The sequence below is a fragment of the Dipodomys merriami genome, unplaced genomic scaffold (assembly GCF_024711535.1).
Source record: "Dipodomys merriami isolate MVZ:Mamm:240054 unplaced genomic scaffold, mDipMer1.0.p SCAF_60, whole genome shotgun sequence".
NCBI classification, from domain to species: Eukaryota; Metazoa; Chordata; class Mammalia; order Rodentia; family Heteromyidae; genus Dipodomys; species Dipodomys merriami.
In genome coordinates, this window is record NW_027206180.1 from 6,371,525 (window position 1) to 6,392,268 (window position 20,744).

General features: G+C 45.7%; 1 protein-coding gene across 4 annotated transcripts; it reads right to left on the reverse strand.

Annotated features, from left to right (window-relative positions):
* Positions 1-1,244: 1,244 nt before the first annotated feature.
* LOC138814574 (heme oxygenase 2) lies at positions 1,245-20,325 on the reverse strand. 4 transcript variants are annotated; one of them, XM_070003582.1, is made up of 6 exons: positions 20,115-20,325; positions 5,712-5,832; positions 3,534-3,651; positions 2,441-2,932; positions 1,608-1,734; positions 1,245-1,521 (listed from the first exon to the last, which is right to left on the reverse strand). In XM_070003582.1, exons 2-6 carry the CDS (start codon positions 5,795-5,797, stop codon positions 1,394-1,396), a joined length of 951 nt encoding a protein of 316 aa, XP_069859683.1. In that variant the 5' UTR covers positions 5,798-5,832; positions 20,115-20,325; the 3' UTR covers positions 1,245-1,393. The 4 variants fall into 4 exon arrangements, with proteins under 4 accessions (XP_069859683.1, XP_069859680.1, XP_069859682.1 ...); XM_070003579.1 differs by lacking the exon at positions 20,115-20,325 and adding an exon at positions 19,297-19,390; XM_070003581.1 differs by lacking the exon at positions 20,115-20,325 and adding an exon at positions 19,092-19,164.
* Between the last annotated feature and the right edge of the window lie 419 nt (positions 20,326-20,744).

Consider the following 20,744-nt stretch of genomic DNA (forward strand, 5'->3'; position numbering starts at 1 on the left):
CCTGGGCCTCTGCTCTCTTGCCTGGCTTCCTTCTTTCTGGGGAAGAGAGGGTGGGGCTATAGTAGTCTTAATTCAGGCAGGGCTTGAGCCCAACTACCTGGGAGACAATATTAATATTTAAGGACCTAATTATGGCAAATCAGAGTCAGATATAGACAAATCCCAGGGAATCCCGCAGTGACTAGCCAGCACAGTAGTGCTTTCAGCACTAGCTGTAAAGTCACCTTACTCTTTCTGATACTGGTTCTAGCCATCTGTGCTCCTTGGAATTTGCCTCAAAGGATCTATAAACTGGAGACCCCTTTCCCTCCAAGTTTTGGCTTGCCTTCCTTCTACCTTGTAGATGTTGCTCTTGGTCCTTTAGCAGGATAGAGCCACTGAGCCAAGGCTTATGGTCTGAAAGTAATGGAGTACAGTCTCGGGCACCCAAGTTCAAAGCTGTGAATGTGATAGATTCAGTTTCTATAGTTTTCCCACCATTTCACAACCTATTTTCAAATAAAACTTTTAAAAGTAATAGATTCCTATTAATAAAAATATTTAACCTCATGTTTCTGTTTTAGCTAACAAAGTGTGTTCTTACTCAAAATGTATTTGAGTAAGAAAATCATAGGTCCAAGTAGACAGTAAGGATCTTTTGTAACAAAGATGTCAGAATGACTGTCCTATCCTAAACAAAGGCTGCAAAGACATGAGCAGGAGTGTTGGGGAGCTGCTGTGGATTCCCTCAGCAAAAAAGGTACCCACTTCTTCACTTGGTCTACTGGGTCCAAAAGGTAGTGTGACCCATCCCATTCTAGAAGGAAGGAGGAAGTGTGCCTAGACCACTTTATTTAGTGTTATAATGTTTACACAGATAAGAGGAGGGGACAGCCCAAGCTCACAGACCTCAGGGAATCCTGGTGGAAAGGGATACACCACTAGGGTCTCTGGGGGGCAGAGGAAACCAGGAAGCCGGGGAACCTGGCTTCTTCTGCCTCAGCCTGCCCTCCCACAAGAGACCAGACGTTGAACAGCAGCATCTGCAAGACCTCCTTCTTCCCAAAGAGGCAGAGTACTGGCCACAAGGCAATAACGTCCAAAACCTGTCAAGCTGGAGGTTCAAGAGGTGTAGAAGCCCTAGAAAGAGCTGGATCAGAAGCATGGGTCCACCCTGCCACGTTGCACTTCTGTGAGCTGCTATGGGGTGATAACCTGCAATTAGTAAACACCTGGCCCACAGAGAGGACACTGTCAGGAAAGGCTCTAGTGTCTGGCTTTTATTGGTTGCTTGTTTTCTCAAACCCAGCATTTAAAAAAGTCACCTGAGGTGGTAATTTAGTCGGGTGGAGATTGGGGGGGTTGGGACAGTGGTCTCTTGGGAGGAGGATGCCAGCATGACAGGACAGGTCCTTCACATGTAGTACCAGGCCAAGAGTCCAGCAGCCAGGGCCACACAGGCAGCCAAAATGAACTGGAGGCTGGGCTTCCTCAGCACAGCTATGGCTGTCCGGAAGGGGCAGCTGCTGCCCTCCAGGGCACCTGTATGTGGCACAACAGGAGATATGGCTTCAGTGGGGCCATTCACATGCCCACCCCAGGAGGGGAGCTTGGGACCTACAACCTACCTTTGTCTTGTTGAGCAGCGTAGAAGGGGCATTTGCGCACGTCTCCCTTCCCGTCATGCATCGGGAGCCCATCCTCCAGGGTCTCTCTGGCCAGCATGCTGCCAGCCTGATCCAGTTCATTGAATATCTGAGAAGCAGAAATCAAGGAGCCATCCCTATATCATGTACAGACTCTGCTTCTGGAAAACTCCCTTGCTGCCCTACCACCAACACAGAGGGAGCTCTGAAGCAGGTCCAAGGTACAGCACACTAACTGCATGAATCTAGCAGGTGATCCTAGGAGGCATGGTTTGTCTGTGCTGCTGGCACCTTACTCCATCAAGTACCTGTGGCCACTCTCCCTGAAACTGCTGTTGACCTTAGGCTCTGGGTACAGAAACAACCTCTGAGTGGTTGGCCTCAAGTAAAGGCTTCTTATAAACAATCTATTTTTCTTGGTAAATTCTGGCCTTATTCAGTTTACCAAGCAAGACTTTTCATTCTAATACTCACTAAAAAGGAAGAGATTTTCCACTTCTCAATCCCAGCATCTTGTGCTGAGAGGAAAAAACAGCTCTACTCTCTCTGACCCCTGTGTTTGCTGGACCACATCCTCCCCAACACCATCCTGTCAAGCCAGGCCTTTGTGCTGGGAGCCGACCACCAGGTACACCTTTTGGAGGGCAGTTTGGTTCCTTCACCTTCCTCCAGGCCATGCTGCAGCTATATCTGTCCTCATGTTCCTGGTGCTCTCCTAGGAAGCTCTGGATTTGTGCCCACTGTCAAAGGTCCCTCTGAATCTCAGGCTTCTGCAGAAAAAGCTGGCCCCATGGTCAGTGCCCCATTGTAAGTACCTGCATGTTGTACTCAAAGGCCCTATTGGCCTCCTCCACGATCTTCTCTTTGGTCTTCAGGTTCAGATCCAGGGCATTCATCCTGGCCCGATAAAACTGCTTGAACTGCTGGGCATTGTCCACATTCTCAAACAGGTAGAATTGGGTTCCTTCCCCAGTGCTGGGAAGTTTCAGTGCCCGCTGGGCTACCTTCTTCAGCACTTGGCCTCCTGAGAGGTCTCCCATGTAACGGGTATAGGCATGGGCCACCAACAGCTCCGGCTCATTCTGCCCTATGTAGTGGATCCGCTCCACATACTTCTGGGCAGCCTCGGAGCACTTCACCTGCTCTTCCCAGTTTTCACCAAAAAAATACTCCATGTCCTTGATCAGTGCCTGCTTCCGGTGCAGCTCCGTGGGGAAATAAAGGGGTGTGAAGGCTGGGTGGTCCTTGTTTCGGTCCATTTCCTCCTCAAGGGCAGAGTATGTGAAGTAAAGTGCAGTGGTGGCAAGCTGTGGAGGGATGATGGAAGACTGGAAAGGGGCTGTAGGCCAGACCAGCAGGTCCAAACCTACATGCTGGTGCAACTAGAAACAAGAACTAAAACTCTTCCATATCCCAGAAACCCACCCTATGACCCATTTTTATTTACTGGTCTTTGAGAATGGGATTTTTTTTTTTTTTTTTTGGTCCAGTTGTGGGGCCTGAACTCTGGGCCTGGGCGCTGTCCCTCAGCTCTTCAGCTCAAGGCTAGGGCTCTACCACTTGAGCCACAGCGCCACTTCCAGTTTTTTCTTTTTTGCTTATGTGGTGCTGAGGAATCGAACCCAGGGCCTCATGCATGCAAGACAAGCGCTCTACCACTGAGCCACCTTCCCAGCCCTATTTACTGATCTTTGACACACAGATATTTTTCTTCCTTTTACACTATGCTGTCCATAAAGTCAGGACAGCCACAGCTTAACACCAAGAATGAATGCATGTGGAGAAAGGCCCGGCTTGTGCCTCAAGAGGGTGCCAGGACCACCTGGAGGACTAATTAACCTCCCACCTCCTACCCCAAACCCAAATGAAAATTTGACATCCAACCTCATCTGATTGAGAAGCACAAACCTTAAACAGTTCCTTTTGAATGTTGCCTTTCAAGAAGTCCTTGACAAATTGGGTATTTTCTGCCCGGTCATGTGCTTCTTTGGTCCCTTCCTTCAGGAGCTCAGAAAGGTCAGCCACTCTGCAGAGATGGGGTTTATGTATGTGTGTAAGAGTTAGCCCTTCCCAAAAAGGTCCACAGGACAAAATACAGATCCCATGGTGACCAGTTGCTAACCTGGAGGAAGGAGCTTCTCAGACACTTCATTCCAGCACAATAACTAAGCACGGGGAGCTTGTCAGGGAGCACAGGGCAAACAGACATAACAATCTTCTGCAAAGACTGAGGGGGCCAGGTACCAGTGGCTCATGTCTGTAATCCTTGCTCCTCAGGAGGCTGAGATCTGGAGGTTTAAAGCCAGCCCAAGCAGGAAAGTCTGTGAGACACTTATCTCCAATTAACCACTCAAAAAGCTGGAAGTAGAATTGTGGCTCAAGTGGTTGAGTGCCAGCCTTGAGCAAAAGCATACAGGACATGAGGATGACTATGGCTTCCTCATGTCTTGTGCCTTCATTGCTAGAAACCATCCAAATGATTGACACTTTGCTTCTGTGACCATTTAGTGGCCAGAGAAACACCATTCTAATTTCAACAGTGTTAGCTAGTTTTCTCCAGAAATCTGCTTTTTAGAAATGTGACTCTTAGCCGGGCACTGGTGGCTCACACCTGTCATCCTAGCTACTTAGGAGGCTGAGATCTCAAGATCACAGTTCAAAGCCAGCCCGGGCAGGAAAGTCTGTGAGACTCTTTATCTCCAATAAACCACTAGAAAACCAGAAGTGGCGCTGTGGCTCAAACAGTAGAGCGCTCGCCTTGAGCTGAAGAGCACAGGAAAAGCACCCAAGTCAGAGTTCATGCCCCACGACTGACCAAAAAAAAAAAAAAAAAGAAAGAAAGAGATGTGACTGTCTCAGGATCCATGCTGCTGTGAAGACCTGCGGTAGCACATCTCCCAAGGCAGCCCTGAGTCCAATCTCTCAGGACTATATGTAGCCTGGCCCACGTATGCGAAGATGAGATAACTGACAGGTAGGGACCAGCACGTCGGGTTTGTGTTAAAGCTGTACTCTTGGATGAATACAGATGATAGCATTTGGGTTGAGGGTCATGAGCACCCACAACATCTTAGAGAAAAACATGGCCTGTTTGTGGTCCAGCCTCTGGATTAGCTTGCATCACCCACATGCCAAGAATCCATTTATTAGCAGTCATTTCAAGGTATAAAAATGGAAATTAAGCCGGGCGCTGGTGGCTCACGCCTGTCATCCTAGCTACTCAGGAGGCTGAGATCTGAGGATCGCGGTTCAAAGCCAGCCCAGGCAGGAGAGACCGTGAGACTCCTATCTCCAATAAATCACCAGAAAACCGGAAGTGGCGCTGTAGCTCAAGTGGTAGAGCGCTCGCCTTGAGCTGAAGAGCTGAGGGACAGCGCCCAGGCCCAGAGTTCAAGCCCCACGACCGACAAAAAAAAAAAAAAAAAGGAAATTAACGGCTGGGAAGGTGGCTCAGTGGTAGAGGCTTGCCTTGCATGCACGAGGCCCTGTGTTCTATTCCTTAGCACCACATAAACAAAAAGAAAAAAGCCTGAAGTGGCGAGTGTGGCTCAAGTGGTAGAGCGCTAGCCTTGAGCTGAAGAGCTGAGGGACAGCGCCCAGGCCCAGAGTTCAAGCCCCAGACACCTCCCCCCCAAAAATAGGAACTTAACCAATAACAGGTTTCTAATGAGAGACTACAAACTCTCTGTAACTTGAGGCTACAGGGGGGAAAAAAGAATGCTCTAGAATTCACATTCCACATTTTAAGAGAAAGTAGTCAGGCTCTGCCTCTGATTACCCACTTCTCAGCTGAGATGAAAAATGCTGAGGTTGTAAAAAAAAAAAAAAAAAAAAAAAGGACAGGAATACCATTAAAGCCACAACTTAGCACTCCCAACCTGCCTCCTTGGACAACAGAATAGAGGAAATGAGAGTTGCTGAGCAGTCAGGGTTGGATATGAGCCCTGAAGAACAATGAGACATGAGGGGACCACTGTTTAGGATACCTCACTACTTCCCAGGGGCACCAACAGAAGAAATCAAGTGTGTTGGGCAAGGCAGGCAGTGTGCCCTCCTGACCAGATGCAGCCAGCCTCCACTGCTCACCTGGCATGGTTTTCCTTGTCTGAGGCCACAGAGTTCTTTTTCTCTGACTCGTCCACCCCCTCGGAGGGTTCCACTTCCGCTGACATTGTTGCTGAGTGATTCTTGCTGCCTCACTCTGGTCCTGTAGAGACAGATCAAGCCAGTCCTTCAGCATCATTGTCACTCACTTGGCTAAATGCCGATCTGCTCTACCCTTCTCTAAGCCATAACCAAGGCAGTAATATACCCCTGTACCTCAGAGTTGTTGCCATTACTACACAATCACAATATAGATATATTTATATATAGATAGTGTATTAGATAACAAGATTATAGGGACATTGAACCTGTTCTCAGCAGGTATGTACTGAGGGCATTCAGAAGGGACATCCTATTGTCAGTCAACCAGAAGGGTATGTGTATAGACATGCAATCTATGTGCAGGAGAGTGTGGCTGCCTATAATCCTAGCTACCCAAGAGGCTGAGATCTGAAGACCACAGTTCAAAGCCAGCCCAGACAGGAAAGCCTATGAAACTTTTATCTCCAGTTAACCAGCAAAAAACCAGAAGTGTAGGTATGGCTCAAGTAGCAAAACACTAGCCTTGAGGGAAAAAGCTTCCAGACTCTTGAGGTCCAAACCCAGTATCCCGCCCCCCCCTCACTCACACAAATATACCAAGAGTTCTTTTTATTATTGTTAAAGTGTTTGTGTTTGCAACTGTCAAAATTAAAAGCTACCAGAAAATACATTTAAAAACAAGCAAATAAAGAAAAACACTGCAGTAGTTCCCAGCTTGACAAGCAACCCAATGCTTCCATGTTGCCACAACTGTACTTGAGAGTGGGGTTCCTGTTCATGTGTTTGGGCTAGATGGCTTCATGCAGAAAGAATGACAGGAACCAGGTGTTGACTGGAATTAACCAAACTACACCCAGCAGCTCCCCTGTAGAGCAGAGCAGCTCACAAAGCACCCAACAATCCTGTGTCAGCTACATGAGTCATCAACACACTAACTGGCCCCAGTCTACTCAATACTCAGTTGAAGGAGATAATAAATTGGCCAACCAATTCCCATCGCCTGCTTCAAGGGCTGAGCCTTCGTCAGGCTGGGAAATACAGTCCCACATGACAAGCTCATCCTCTATCCCTGGAGGCTTCCAATTGGCAGTATAAGGGGCAGCCCAATTGGAAAACTTTCCAGCTCAACAGCAATAACCAATAAAGTCACAAAGACATTAGTACCAACATTCCATGTCAGAATGCATTAGACCAAAGAAAGAAGGAATCTTACTTTTCTACCTCAATCAGTATTTTACTATTTTCTTTTTCTTTCTTTCTTTCTTTTTTTTTTTTTTTTTTTTTTTTTTTTTGGGTCCGGTCGTGGGGCCTGGACTCTGGGCCTGGGCGCTGTCCCTCAGCTCTTCAGCTCAAGGCGAGTGCTCTACCACTTGAGCCACAGCGCCACTTCCGGCTTTCTTCTTTTTTCTTATGTGGTGCTGAGGAATCGAACCCAGGGCCTCTGGCATGCAAGGCAAGCGCTCTACCACAGAGCCACCTTCCAGGCCCTATTTTACTATTTTCTATAAGCTGTATCTAGTTGTCAAGGAAGCCCAAGAAGTTTAAGTAGCTAGGCACCAGTAGCTCCTAGCTACTCAGAGGGGTGAGATCCAAGGATTGTGGTTTGAAGCCAGTCTGAATTAGAAGTAGAGGTGAGGTTCAATTAGTAAGAGTGCCAGCAATGAGCTTGAGGCATGAGGTTCAAACTCCAGCGCACGTGCGTTTGGTCACGCTCTCCCCCCTCTTACAAATCCAGCCCTTAATGGGCTAGGGATAAAGCTTAATGGTAGGTCACTTGCCTAGCATGCTTGAAGATCTGTGTTTGATCCCCAGCAATGTAAAAAAAAAAAAAAAAAAAAAAAAAAAATGCTGAGCACCAGTGGCTTACACTGCAATTCTAGCTACTCATTAGACTAAGATCTGAGGATCATGGTTCAAAGCCAGCCCAGGCAAGAAAGTCCGTGAGACTCCAATTAACCACCAGAAAATCGGAAATGGAGCTGTAGCTCAAGTGGTAGAGTGCTAGTCTTGAGCTGAAGAGCTCAGGGACAGCACCCATGCTCAGAGTTCAAGCCCCAAGAACGACAACAAACAAACAAAAACCACCTGTCTTACCCCACCAACTAATGTATTGGTACATATATATCTTCCTCAAGTTTCCTCTGAGCGTCTAGCTACATTCTTTTTGTTATCTTTTGGGACATTATAGGAAATGGTGTGTTCATAGGATCAGTGGGATCAATTATAAAAATTAAATGAGGACAGGACAGCACAATGTCTGCTATGGCAAGCACTCAATATATGTCACTGATTGTATTGGTGTGTGTTGAACCCAGAACATCATGCATGTTAGACAAGTGCTCTGCCAGTGAGCTACATCCATAGCTCTTGTACTGGGGGATAGTGATGTCTAAGAACACTAAAAAAAATAAACAGCAAAATAAAAAATGGACTTTCTCGACTCAAATGCACTCTCTTCTGCATAAAGCTGATGAAATCCTGGGCACTTGTGGCTTCATTCCTGTAATCCTAGCTACTCAGGAGTTTGAGATCTGAGGATCACGGTTCAAAGCCAACCTAAGCAAGAATGTCCATGAGACTCTAATCTCCAATTAACCACCATAAAACCAGAAGTAGCACTGTGGCTCAAAGTGGTAGAGCATTAGCCTTGAGCACAAAAGCTCAGAGACAGTGCCCAGGCCCTGAGTTCAAGCCCTACAACTGGAAAGAAAAAAAAAAAAAAAAAGCTGATGAAATTCATGGTCCACAGAACAGTCCAGAAAAGTACACAGGCACGCAGTCATCAAGTGGGAAAGAATGCAAGTGAAGAGATGTTTCATAAAGTACTGATGCAGCACAGACAGCACCTTGGCAATGGCAAGATGCCAGCTAAATGAAGGGTCTGTGTTGTACATCATAATACCAGGTTTCTGGTAAAAAATGTGGTTTTAGCTTTCTTCAGATTTGACTTATATGGTTCAAGTGGTACAGTCTCAGTCTTCAATGAAAAAGCTAAGCAAAAGGAAGAGGCCCTAAGTTCAGGCCAAAAGAAAGAAAAAAGCCATAAATTTGTGGCTCATGCCTATAAATCCTAACTACTCAGTAGATTGATATCTGAAAGATTGTGATTTGAAGCTAGCCAGGGCAAAAACAAGTTCACTAGTCTCCATCTCCAAAATAACCAGCAAAAAAGGTCTGGAGATGTGGCTTAAGTGGTAGAGTGCCAGTCAAGTTCAACAATGTCAAATTCAAACTCAAGTATTGTCAAAAAGATTCAAAGTTGCTATTTCCTGCCTTCCAACACTCACCTTGACACATTTAGATCACAGGGCAACCTGAGATTGTTCCTACTTTTGTAAACTAACAGAGCAACCCAAGGTTGTTCCCAGAAGGGAAGATGGCATAAGCCACCACTCAGTGCCTGCAGAAAATTAGCCAGACTGCCAGGTCTTGGTGGACAAAAAAGTTACAAGGATTCCCAGACACCTAGACACAAAAGAAGGTCACAATAGCATCTGCACATCTCTATAGCACCCACTACCATAGTAACTAGAGACAGAAAAATAGATTTCAAGAATCTAAAAGTATCTGAATACTTTAAAGTCTAAGCAATCCTATCTTTGTGCTTCTGAAAACATATGCTACCTTGGAAACAGAAGTGCACAGATAGACAATATGCTCATAGAAACCTCCTGTTAAGATTAGCTTCCAGCTGGCCGCCAGTAGCTCATACTAGCTACTTAGAAGGCTGAGATCTGAGGATCATGGTTCAAAGCCATCCATGGTAGGAAAGTCGGTGAGACTCTTATCCACACACAAGCAATAAAAACATTAACCACACACACAATAAAAAATATAATAAATTTTTTAAAAAGCTTAGGGATGGACTCTCTCTCTCTCTCTCTCTCTCTCTCTCTCTCTCTCTCTCTCTCTCTCTCTCTCTCTCTCTCACTCTCTCTCTCTCTTCAAGCCCTAGTACTGGCTTAAAGAGTCTAGGGAATTTTTCTGCCCAGGCTGGTTCTGAATCACGATTCTCAGATTTCAGTCTTCTGAGTACCTAGGATTATAGGCATGAGCCACTGGAGCCCAGCCACCACTGCCTTTTGTGGTTATTTTACAGAGGAATTTCCTTTTTCTACCTAGGCTGGCTTTGAACCAGCTACGATTACAAGAATCAGTGACTACTGCCCTGTACTTTGTAAGACAAAAATCTTAACAAAAAGAGCTGTTAGTAAAACAGATTACTCATAACAGATCTCATAACCATAATTAAAAGGCAGAAAATCACAGTGACATAGGGATTACTAAGCTAAAGAACCTTCAGCTGGCTTTCTAGGGAAGCATTCTAGAAACTCTAGCTCTTCACTGAAGCTTTCAAGTATTAAAGAGAAGAGGTAATAGATTATTCTGTATTGCCTACATGAGGAACTTTAAGAGGTGTGCTATTTACCTTCCTCACTGTAGAATATTCTCAGAACACAGCCTCTCCAAGCTAACAGTTACTTAGTGATGACTCAATATCTACATGAATGCCATGTGACTATTAATTTAAATACACATTGTAAGTATCTGCACTGCAATTATGCGTCTTATGACATGGAGAGAGAATTTTCCCAACAGGAAGTTTCTAGAAGCTGGGTGCAATACGTCTAATAACACCATGCACACAAATCTTTTGTTTTGAACAAGCAGTCTTCATACTAAACTGTTCAGTCTGCAGTAGGCACTCACAAAGGTAAACTAAAATGAGCCAAGGGAGAAGTCTACTGGCCACATGGAGACCAAGAGGCAACACATGGTTCAGCCAAAACTCCTAACATGTACAACTAAGAGTAAATCCTGGATCTGCCCTATCAGTTGGATGACCCCCAATAGCTACTTAATTTCTGTTTCTTTTTCTTGTAACAATTCTGCATAAGAATTTAAGTCATCCAAATGCTAGAGGGGATGTGGAGAACAAGGAACCCTACTCCATTGCTGGTGGGAATGTATACTAATACAACCACTTTGGAAAGTAGTCTGGAAGCACCTCAGAAAGCTAACTATAGACCTCTCCTATGACCCAGTCATACCATTCCTAGGCATCTATCCTGAACAACAGGAACCAGTATACAAAGACACATGCATCTCCATTTTTATTGCAGCACTGTTCACACTAGCCAAGATTTGGAAACAATCCAGATGCCCCACTACTGATGAGTGGATACAAAAATTGTGGTACCTATGTACAATGGAATATTACACAGCCATTAGAAAGGACAAAATAATGGTATTTGCAGGGAAATGGGTGGAAGTAGAGCAGATTATTTGGAACAAAGTAAGCCAAGAACAAGGAGACAAATAGCACATGGTCTCCCTGATATGTGGATGCTAAAGCCAAAATACAAGTAGATATGGCAAAGTAAAAGGACTCAAGAAACAAAGGACAGCCACCCATTTTGTCATATCATTGCTAAATGACTCCATGTTCTAACCATATTATGGTAGATATACGCACACAACAGAGGGAAGCTAGGAGGAGGAACAGAGTAAGTGGGAACAGACCACACTAAGCAAAAGGAAAAATGTAAACATCACCTGATGTGGAAAAAATAACCTGTATTGTCAAAGCTCATATAACTCACAAACTGTGTAGACCATGATAATGACAACTTGCCTTGTGAAAATTAAAATGTGTTTGTGACTTTAACTAAGTATCACTATTCCACAATACTGTGAAATGTGTGAAAATTATGTAATCACCTAATCTCAATAAAAGAAAAAAAGTGAGAGAAGGGATGGGTTAGGAGAGATGGGTGACAATGTTGTCAGACACTTTGTACTCATATACTGTTTTGTAAAATGGGACTTCTTTGTACAACTACTTAAAGATAACAAAAAAATAAAAATAAGTTAAGTCATCAATTTTGCATAAGAATTAAGTTATAAGACTTGACTTAAATAAGTTATTTAAGTTACGAGACTTAAATGAATTCAATGAATTATGAGACTGGAACGTGTGCTAACATACTCCTTGTAATCCCTGCATTAGGGAAGCAAAGGTAAAGAGGATCATGATTTTGAGGCCAGCCTTTGTAGGATGGAACCTAAAACTAGGAGAAATCTATCATTTATCAGTCTGGTATCTGATTGCTAAATAGGCTAAGAATCGGAAAAACTAAATTGTATTTACTGAGATTTTAGGAGAATTTCCAGACACTCCAGCTTCTCTAGAACTCCTAGTGCCTGGCCACATCTGTCTTTCTGCTAGTAACTGAAGATGAGTCTCACAGATTTTTCTGTCCTGGCTGGCATTGAACTGTAATCCTCAGATCTCAGTCTCCTGAGTTGTTAGGATTACAGGCTGGGTCTCTTAGGCCTATACGTCTTAAGAGAAGCAGCGGTAGGCAACTGGTCCTAGATTATACACGGTAACAGGAGCTTTCTGGCTACTTGCATACCTCATTTCCAAAAGTTCAACAGGACCTTGAAAACTTCATGACTTCCCAAAAAGCACGTGGTTTCTGTGTCTTCAACTCCCTCTATCCCCAACCATTCTTCTTGCCTTTAAACCCTATGTGATAGCCATAAGGGCCTTTCCTGATAGCAGAACTGAGCCTTAAACACCTCTGCCTCAAGACATTATCAGTGAAGGTGCAGGGGAAAGTAGGAAAGCAGTCAGGCACTGGTGGCTCATGCTGTAATCCTAGCTACTCAGGAGGCAGAGAGCTGAGGACTGAGGTTCAAACTCAATCCAAACAGGAAAGTCTGTGAGACTCTTATCTCCAATTAACCACCAGAAAGCCAGAAGTGGCTCAGTGGCTCAAGTGGTAGAGCGCTCACCTTAAGCTAAAGAGCTCAGGGACAGGGCCCAGACCCAGAGTTCAAGCCCTATGACCAACCAAAAAAAAAAAAAAAAAGGAGGAAAGCATAATCTACAGCAGCTATCACATACCACTTTTATTTTTTGGGCTCACATACTGTCTTCTCATAAAGCTTTTCAAAGTTAGACAAATATGACCTTCAGCACAACATTTGGGAATTTTTTTTAAAGTTAATAAATAACCAACCGTGTGATGGAGGAAGAATAAAGTGAGTATGTGTGGGTGGTAGGGTTTGTTGTTTTTGTTTTGTAATTTGCTAATTATTACGATACCTGCTATTACTAAGTAAAAGGAAGGCAGGATTTTTTCCCCTTGTCTTCCAATATAGAAAGATAATGTAGCTCAGTGGCAAAGCACTTGCCTGCCACACACAAGGCCCAGAAGGGATTTTGGTTTTGTTTTTTTGGGGGTCCAGTCGTGGGGCCTGAACTCTGGGCCTGGGCGCTGTCCCTCAGCTCTTCAGCTCAAGGCTAGTGCTCTACCACTTGAGCCACACTCGCCACTTCCGGCTTTTTTCTTTTTGTTTATGTGGTGCTAAGGAATCAAACCCAGGGCCTCATGCATGCAAGGCAAGCACTCTACCACTGAGCCACCTTCCCAGCCTGGGATTTTGGTTTTGTTTTGTGTTTTTTTTCATCACATACCACCACACACAGAAAAGAAGGAAAGGAGTGAAGATTTATGTCTTTCAAACAGGACTTAGAGGGCATCTGGACCCTACTTCCCTCTATTTCCTTTCCTCATCTTCTTTCCAATAGAACTACGTGGGACCCTACGTGGGAACTCTGCTCACTGAGTCTTCCCCTGTTTCCTCTTGCCACTCTGCACTGCCTTGGAAACAGTTCATCTGCCTCAGCACACAGTGATCTTGCTAGAAAATAGCTCAAATATCTATGGAAGCGGATGGCTAGTGGGGTAGTGACATCACATACTATCAACATTATGCTCATGGGCTCTGTGACTACAAAGAAGGCTAAGATGCACTCTGAATTTCAAATAGCACTTGCCCACCATGTATGAGGCCCATGAGAGAAAGATAAATGGAAAATCAGAAAAAGATAAACAGACACCCCACTGCATAAACACTAATTGTACAATACTGACAACTGTAGTAAAGACAAAGCTTATGTTCCAAATTTTCTAGAACAATTCTGTTTTGTTTTAGTTTGTTTTATGCTGGTACTGGGACTTAAACTCTGGGCCTGGATGCTGTCCCTTAACTTTTTCACTCAAGGCTAGCACAGTACCACTTGAGCTACAACTCTACATCCAGCCTTCCTGCCTGGGTTGGCTTCAAACCATGATGTTCAGATCTCAGCTTCATGAATGGCTAGGATTTTAGGCATGAACCACTGATGCCTGATTTCCAGAACAATTCTGATTTCAAGTATCCTTTTCCACCAGTTTCTTCACTACAACTGTACATTTGGATCATGAGTCTTTTCTTTTTTTTTTTTTTTTTTTTTTGTCGGTCATGGGGCTTGAACTCTGGGCCTGGGCGCTGTCCCTCAGCTCTTCAGCTCAAGGCTAGCGCTCTACCACTTGAGCTACAGTGCCACTTCCAGTTTTCTAGTGGTTTATTGGAGATAGGAGTCTCACGGTCTTTCCTGCCCGGGCTGGCTTTGAACCGCTATTCTCAGATCTCAGCCTCCTGAGTAGCTAGGATTACAGGCGTGAGCCACCGGCGCCCGGCTGGATCATGAGTCTTTTCATGTTTGGTAGGAAACATACAATCATAACAGCTACTTAAGAGGTAAGCTGATCAACTAAATCAACTGAAATCAAATAGCATATAATAATAAAAAAGAATAAACAAACCAAATAGCATGATGTAAAATTGTTTTAATCATGCTAGCACCTTCCACAGTACCAGCACAGTGCTTTAATAAGCTCTTAAGTAATTGCAGGATTGAATATGAAATGTAATAAACCAGGCGCTGATGACTCACGCCTGTCATCCTAGTTACTCAGGAGGCTGAGGTCTGAGGATTGCAGTTCAAAGCCAGCCTGGACAGAGCAGTCTGTGAGATTCTTATCTCCAATTAACCACCAGAAAACTGGAAGTGGTGCTGTGACTCAAAGTAAGAGCTCAAAGAGAGCACCCAGGTCCTGAGTTCAAACCCCACAACTGACCAAAAAAAAAGTAATGAAAGCAGAGTCTCCTAAAACTAAGACAGCTAATCAGGAGAAAGGTAGAAACCCAGAACACTTAAAGAAGCTTAGGCAAACCAGTTACAGGACACTAGTCTCTGTTCTGCCATCCTTCTCCAAGGCCCTTTCAAAGTTACTGAAAATTATGACAATAATTAGGTCTGTGATACTCCTGGGAAAGAAATAAATCTATTCGTGTGACAAAAATTAGTTTTCCCACTAAGCAGAAAGAAGAGACTATCTGCCCAGTTGCTCTCTGGCACACAAAGTGACAGCACAGTTATCACCACACAACAATTACCTCTTTCTTCTCTCCCTGTACCTTTCTTCATGTATCTTATTGACTTCTATAAACTCTGTCCATTCATTCCCTCCTCTGTCCAGTATGTGCTTTATAATCAAGGAAATCGCAAACAAGAGTCAACTAGAAAGTCTTAAAAAACAGATTTCCAGTCCTATTCTCATATTTACCAAATAGAAGTTTGGAAACCTGTGTCTTAGATCAACCAGGCGCCAGAGACTTTAACATTCACCAAGTATTAACAGCTCCCCCCCTCCCCACCTCTTTCTCTCCAGTCCTAGGGCTTGAACTCAGGTCCTGGGTACTGTCCCCGAGCCAAATTTTGCTTAAGGCTGGCACTCTACACTTGAGCCACAGCACCATGTCTGGCCTTTTCTGTTTAGGTGGTACTAAGGAATCAAACCCAAGGCTTCATTCATGTTAGGTAAGCATTCTACCACTGAGCCACCTTCCCAGCCCCAACAGCCTCTTTTTTATTTTTGTGGTAATAGGGTTTGAACTCAATTCAGGAGCTTGTGCTTTCTAGAGCCACACCCTGAACCTGCCCCTTTTCCACTGTTTGTCAAATAGGGTCTTGCTTTTGGCTGAGGCCAAATCCTCCATTTACACTTTATGTATAACTGGGATGACAGGCATATGGCACCACATCCCACTTTTTACTAGCTGACAGTCTTTGATTTAAAATATTTGCTTAAAATAGGTATACCATTGTAAGAATATATGGTTAAAATGGGCATGGTAATATACATCTGTAACCCAAGCACTTGGGGGGCTAAGGCAGGAGGATCTTAATATGGACATGCTAGGAGAAAAATGGTGAAATCCTGTCCCACTCCAGGTCAGGTGGTCATAACTGAAATTTAGATGTCATTTTAGATGTGTTGGACTGTTTATAAAATAACCCCAAGTAACTACTCTTAGTCATTACTATTAATATTACTTTAATAAGAGTAATATTATTAATATTACTCTTAGCTGGGCATGTTGGTATGTGCCTATAATCCTGGGGACTCAGAAGATGGATCCTGAGTTCAAAGTCAAACTGGCCAAAAAGATATCAAGACCCTGGTCCCAAATCAAAAACAAATGGCAGGGGCTGGGAAGATGGCTCAGAGGTAGAGCGCTTGCCTTGCATGCCTGAGGCTCTGGGTTCGATTCCTCAGCACCATATAAGCAAAAAAAGAAAAAAGCCGGAAGTGGCACTGTGGCTCAAGTGGCAGAGCGCTAGCCTTGAGCTGAAGAGCTGAGGGACAGCGCCCAGGCCCAGAGTTCAGGCCCCACGACCGGACCAAAAAAAAAAAAAAAACAAATGGCAGCTGGGCACTGGTGGCTCACAACTGTAATCCTAGCTAGTCAAGAAGCTGATTATCTGAGGATTGTGGTTCAAAGCCAGCCCAGGCAGAAAAGTCCCTGTGAGACTTTTACCTGCAATTAACCACTCAAAATCTGAAAGTGGCACTGTGGTCAAGAGGTAGAGCACTAGCCTTGAGCACAAAGAGGCTCAGGGACAGCACCCAGGCCCTGAGTTCAAACCCCACAACCAACAATAAATAAATAAATAAATAAATAATAAAAAGGATCTGGGTTCAATTCTCTCTACCACAGAAAAACAAAACAAAACCCCACAACTAATGTTATTATTAAAGGAAAGACTGAGAAGCCTGGCCCCAGTGGTTTATGCCTGTACTCCTACTCAAGAGGCTGAGATCTGAGAATCTTCAATGTCTTGTATACAAAAGGGAATGTGGTCTTGAATTTTCACTTATTATTTTTGGCAGAACTGGGGATCAAACCCAGGGCTTTTGGCATGATAGGTAAGCATGCTACTATTGAGGCACATCTCATCTCCAGAATTCTTGATTCTCCTTTTAGCTACTATCAGAGAAAAAGGCTATGTCATTTATGTTTGTAACTTTTTAGTTAACTATGACCAGCAACATAGGCAACTTATAGGTCAAATTTTTCATCTTTTTTTTCTCCAAGGAGTGACAAGGTGAGTTTTACATTTCATGTCAAAACATTAACAATTCCAATTTCTAAAAGATCTGCTCTCTGTAGAATTATATTCCGGTTTTTGGTGCAATCTACATGCAGAGCCCAACTGTCCTATAACAAGTCACCTACCTAAAAGAAATCTGAAAATGAAGGCAGCCCTAGGTGTCTTATTGAGGGATAAGCTAAACGTAATAAACATTAAATTTTATGTAACTCACTGGTATTGTCATTTCTAAGTAGGTCCTATTCTTGCTTCCTTTGACTCAAAGCAGCTCAACTTATTGGCCCAAGCAAAGGAAAAATGGAAGTCAAGTCATTCAAAGGGGAATCATAGGATTTACTCTTTATATCCCTCGCTGGATTAGGTCATTCAATGAACACAAGGCCCACATATTCCCAAACCTACATCAGTGTTTTGGCTCTAAGACTATTTTTGGAAACTTTTTCCTTTTTTTGGTTGGTCGTGGGGCTTGAACTCTGGAGCTCTGCAGCTCAAGGCAAGCGCTCTACCACCTGAACCATAGCACCACTTCTGGTTTTCTGGTGGTTCATTGGAGGTAAGAGTCTCACAGACTTTCCTGCTTGAACTGGCTTTGAACTGTGATCCCAAGTCAGCCTGGCTACACAGAACAGGCTCTATTTAAAAAAAAAAAAAAAAGGGGCTGGGAAGTTGGCTCAGTGGTAGAGCGCTTGCCTTGCATGCCTGAGGCCCTGGGTTCGATTCCTCAGCACCACATAAGTAAAAAGAAAAAAGCCGGAAGTGGCGCTGTGGCTCAAGTGGTAGAGCACTGGCCTTGAGCTGAAGAGCTGAGGGACAGTGCTCAGGCCCAGAGTTCAGGCCCCACAACCGGACCAAAAAAAAAAAAAAGCAAGAAAACAAACAAAAAAGCCCACATACACACATGCAAGAGGCCCTAGATTCCGTCCCATCACCAAAAAATGATATACACTTGTTAATGAACACCATGCCAGAAATTCAAAGGCACAAAACCATTTTATATCCTTTTACTTGACAGGAGTGAAGGAAGACCACTTCAACAATGTAATCCATTTCCAATTTCTACAACTCCATTTAGGAAGGAGCACAGTATCTATCTGGGGCCAAACTGCCGAGTTCAACATCACCTGTGCTATCTTCTTGATTGTGGGATGTAGGTCAAGTTACTTCCCATGATTCTCCTGTTGATCTCATTTTACAGACAGGAGAAATGATCAACTCACAAGATTCAGGGAGAGCTTGAGAGCAAGAGGTCTTGCTCTCAATTATAGTGCATTATAAAAGGTTACCTTTCAAACCCGGTCTTGTCCAGTTTATGGCATCATCAACAAAGCACAGTAAGAAGAACAGCCACCGGCCACGACAATTGGTCCTTCAGAACCAATTTAAGGGGCGTGACCCACAGACAGGCCTCACGCAAAGACTGTGCAAGGCGGTCCCGACAGCTTTTACAAGGCAATTAGGACGCCTAAAGCACAATACTCAGGAGGTGACTAGTGAACCAGCTTCACTTACAGGTCATTGCTCCTCTTGCTGAATTCTGCACTAAAGGGTACCAGTGGCTCATGCCAGCAATCCTAGCTACTCAGGAGGTTGAAGATATGAGGTCGGAGGTTCAAAGCTAGCCAGAGCAGGAAAGTTCATGTGACTCTTCAATTAAACACCCAAAAGGTGGAGGTGGAGCTGTGGTTCAAATGGTAGAGCGCCCCCCCCCAAAAAAAATAAGCTCAGGGGCAGCCCAGGTCCTGAGTTCAAGGCTCCAGGACCGGCAAACACACACCTACACACAAAAGGACACCGGAGGTCACCCCCAAAGTCCCCACGCTGATGCAAAGGGCGCCTCCCGCGAGGTGAGTCACTACAAGGACGGAGCTGCGGCCGACAGCCAGCGGGACAGCGACGCCGGGCTCCCGTCGCGGACCCCGGGGTCCCCTCGCCAAGCTCACCCGGGACGCTGCGAGGGCCGGGCCCCACGGGACATTAGGGAGCCGCTGAGGCGGCCCGGGCCCCCCCAGGAGAGGCTTCGTCCTCACCTGACACTCCGCCGCCGCCCGGGTCCCCGCGGTCGGCCGCTCCTCCGCCTCCCTCACCGGCTTCCGGCCGCCCCCCGCCCAGCGTCCCCTCCGCCCGGCGCCCCGACGAGCTCCGGAGGAGCCCCGTCAGGTCAGGACCCGCGGGGTCCCGGCGGCGCTGTCCGAACAGACGACAGGAAGGCCAGGGAGAACGCGGGTCACTCACCCCGCAGCGAGGGCGCTCCCCAAATCCGCCAATCCCCAAGTCAGCGACTCCCTCAGCGGCGCCGCAGCCGAGCGGGCGAGCGACAGGACGGCGCGACGTGCGCACGCAGCGCGTGGGCGGGGCCTACTAGTGACACGCCCCCAAACACCACGCCCCGCCCCCTACGAGAGGCAGGAGGCATTAAACATGGACTGAGGTTGTTTCGCTCATTGGCCGAGCTCTTGCCCGGGTAGTGGGCTCCACCCTTCGCAGGGGAAAAACAAAAACCCCATCATCTTGTGGGTTATCTCAAAGGCTAGATTATAACTAAAACAGCAGCCGCTGTCTGACTTGACCTCGTAACTGCAGTGCCAGGCTGTTCAAAAGTTGTTTCAATGTCTGCCTTGTTCCAGATACCATTTCCGGTGCTAAGAATCAGCAGTGCCAGCAAAACAGATGCTCTGCAAAAGATGACCTGGGGGGGCTGGGAATGTGGCTTCGTGGTGGAGTGCTTGCCTAGCACGCATGACACCCTGGGTTCGATTCCTCAGTCACACACACACACATACACACACACACACACACACACACACACACAGAGAAAGCCAGAAGTGGCACTTTGGCTCAAGTGGTAGACTGCTAGCCTTCCACAAAAGAAGTTCAGAGACAGTGCTCTGACCCGGAGTTCGAGTCCCAGGACTGGAAAAAAAAAAAAAAAAAAAAAAGATGACCTTGGTCTGGGATCTTGATACAAGTAAGGAAAAAAAATAGTGATCTTAAGCCAACAGCAATAATTTTTTAGGAGTCATTTCAGAAGTTTGATTAAACACAAGACCTACCGTGTGATAAAAAGGATTGTAATCAGTGCAAGTCCTGACAACTGCAAACGTGACTCAGGCATACCCAAGCACTGCGACAGGCCGGACTTTGGAGGTTAAGAGTCATAGCCACAGGCTTGGTTGGCGGTAAGAGAGAAAACGCAATGGTTTTTTTTTTTTTCCTTTCTTTTTTTTGTTTGTTTTTTTCGTCCCGCCTCAGGCCGGGCAGCCTCCCCGACACGTGCACTAGAGGAAGAAGTGATTTGCAAGATTTTTCCAGGCGTGCGCAAACACGTTTGCATCCGGCCAGGATCTGTATAAACCATCTGGGCCAATAGGTGGGGAAGAGCAAGGTCTGCGGCGTGCAGGGCCATGCTCAAGACAAGGACTGCGGGCGTCCAGGAGCCGCGAACTGGAGGGGGCTTCTCGGGTACAACGCGGCCTACGGGGGCTCTGCCAGGATGGGTGGGAGCTGGAGTGGGTCAAGCAGCTCACTCAGGGCAGAACCCCCCGTCGGCAGTGGGCTCTGCTGCAGGCTGGAGGGCGGGGTGCACCAGAGTCCCCAGGCAGGGCCCCGCCCAGCGGGCGTTTCCCATTGGGCGTTTCCCATTGGGCAGCTGCGAGGGAGGCGGAGATCTCGCTTGCCGGAAA

What these genes read in the sequence shown, in the direction of transcription:
- LOC138814574 (XM_070003582.1), bottom strand. Translation starts at nt 5,797, where the DNA reads ATGTCAGCGGAAGTGGAACCCTCCGAGGGGGTGGACGAGTCAGAGAAA. An exon ending in CCTTTGAGTACAACATGCAG is followed by an intron (nt 1,735 to 2,440) that starts GTACTTACAATG and finishes TCTGCTTCTCAG; the next exon opens with ATATTCAATGAACTGGATCA. An exon ending in CGCTGCTCAACAAGACAAAG is followed by an intron (nt 1,522 to 1,607) that starts GTAGGTTGTAGG and finishes TGCCACATACAG; the next exon opens with GTGCCCTGGAGGGCAGCAGC.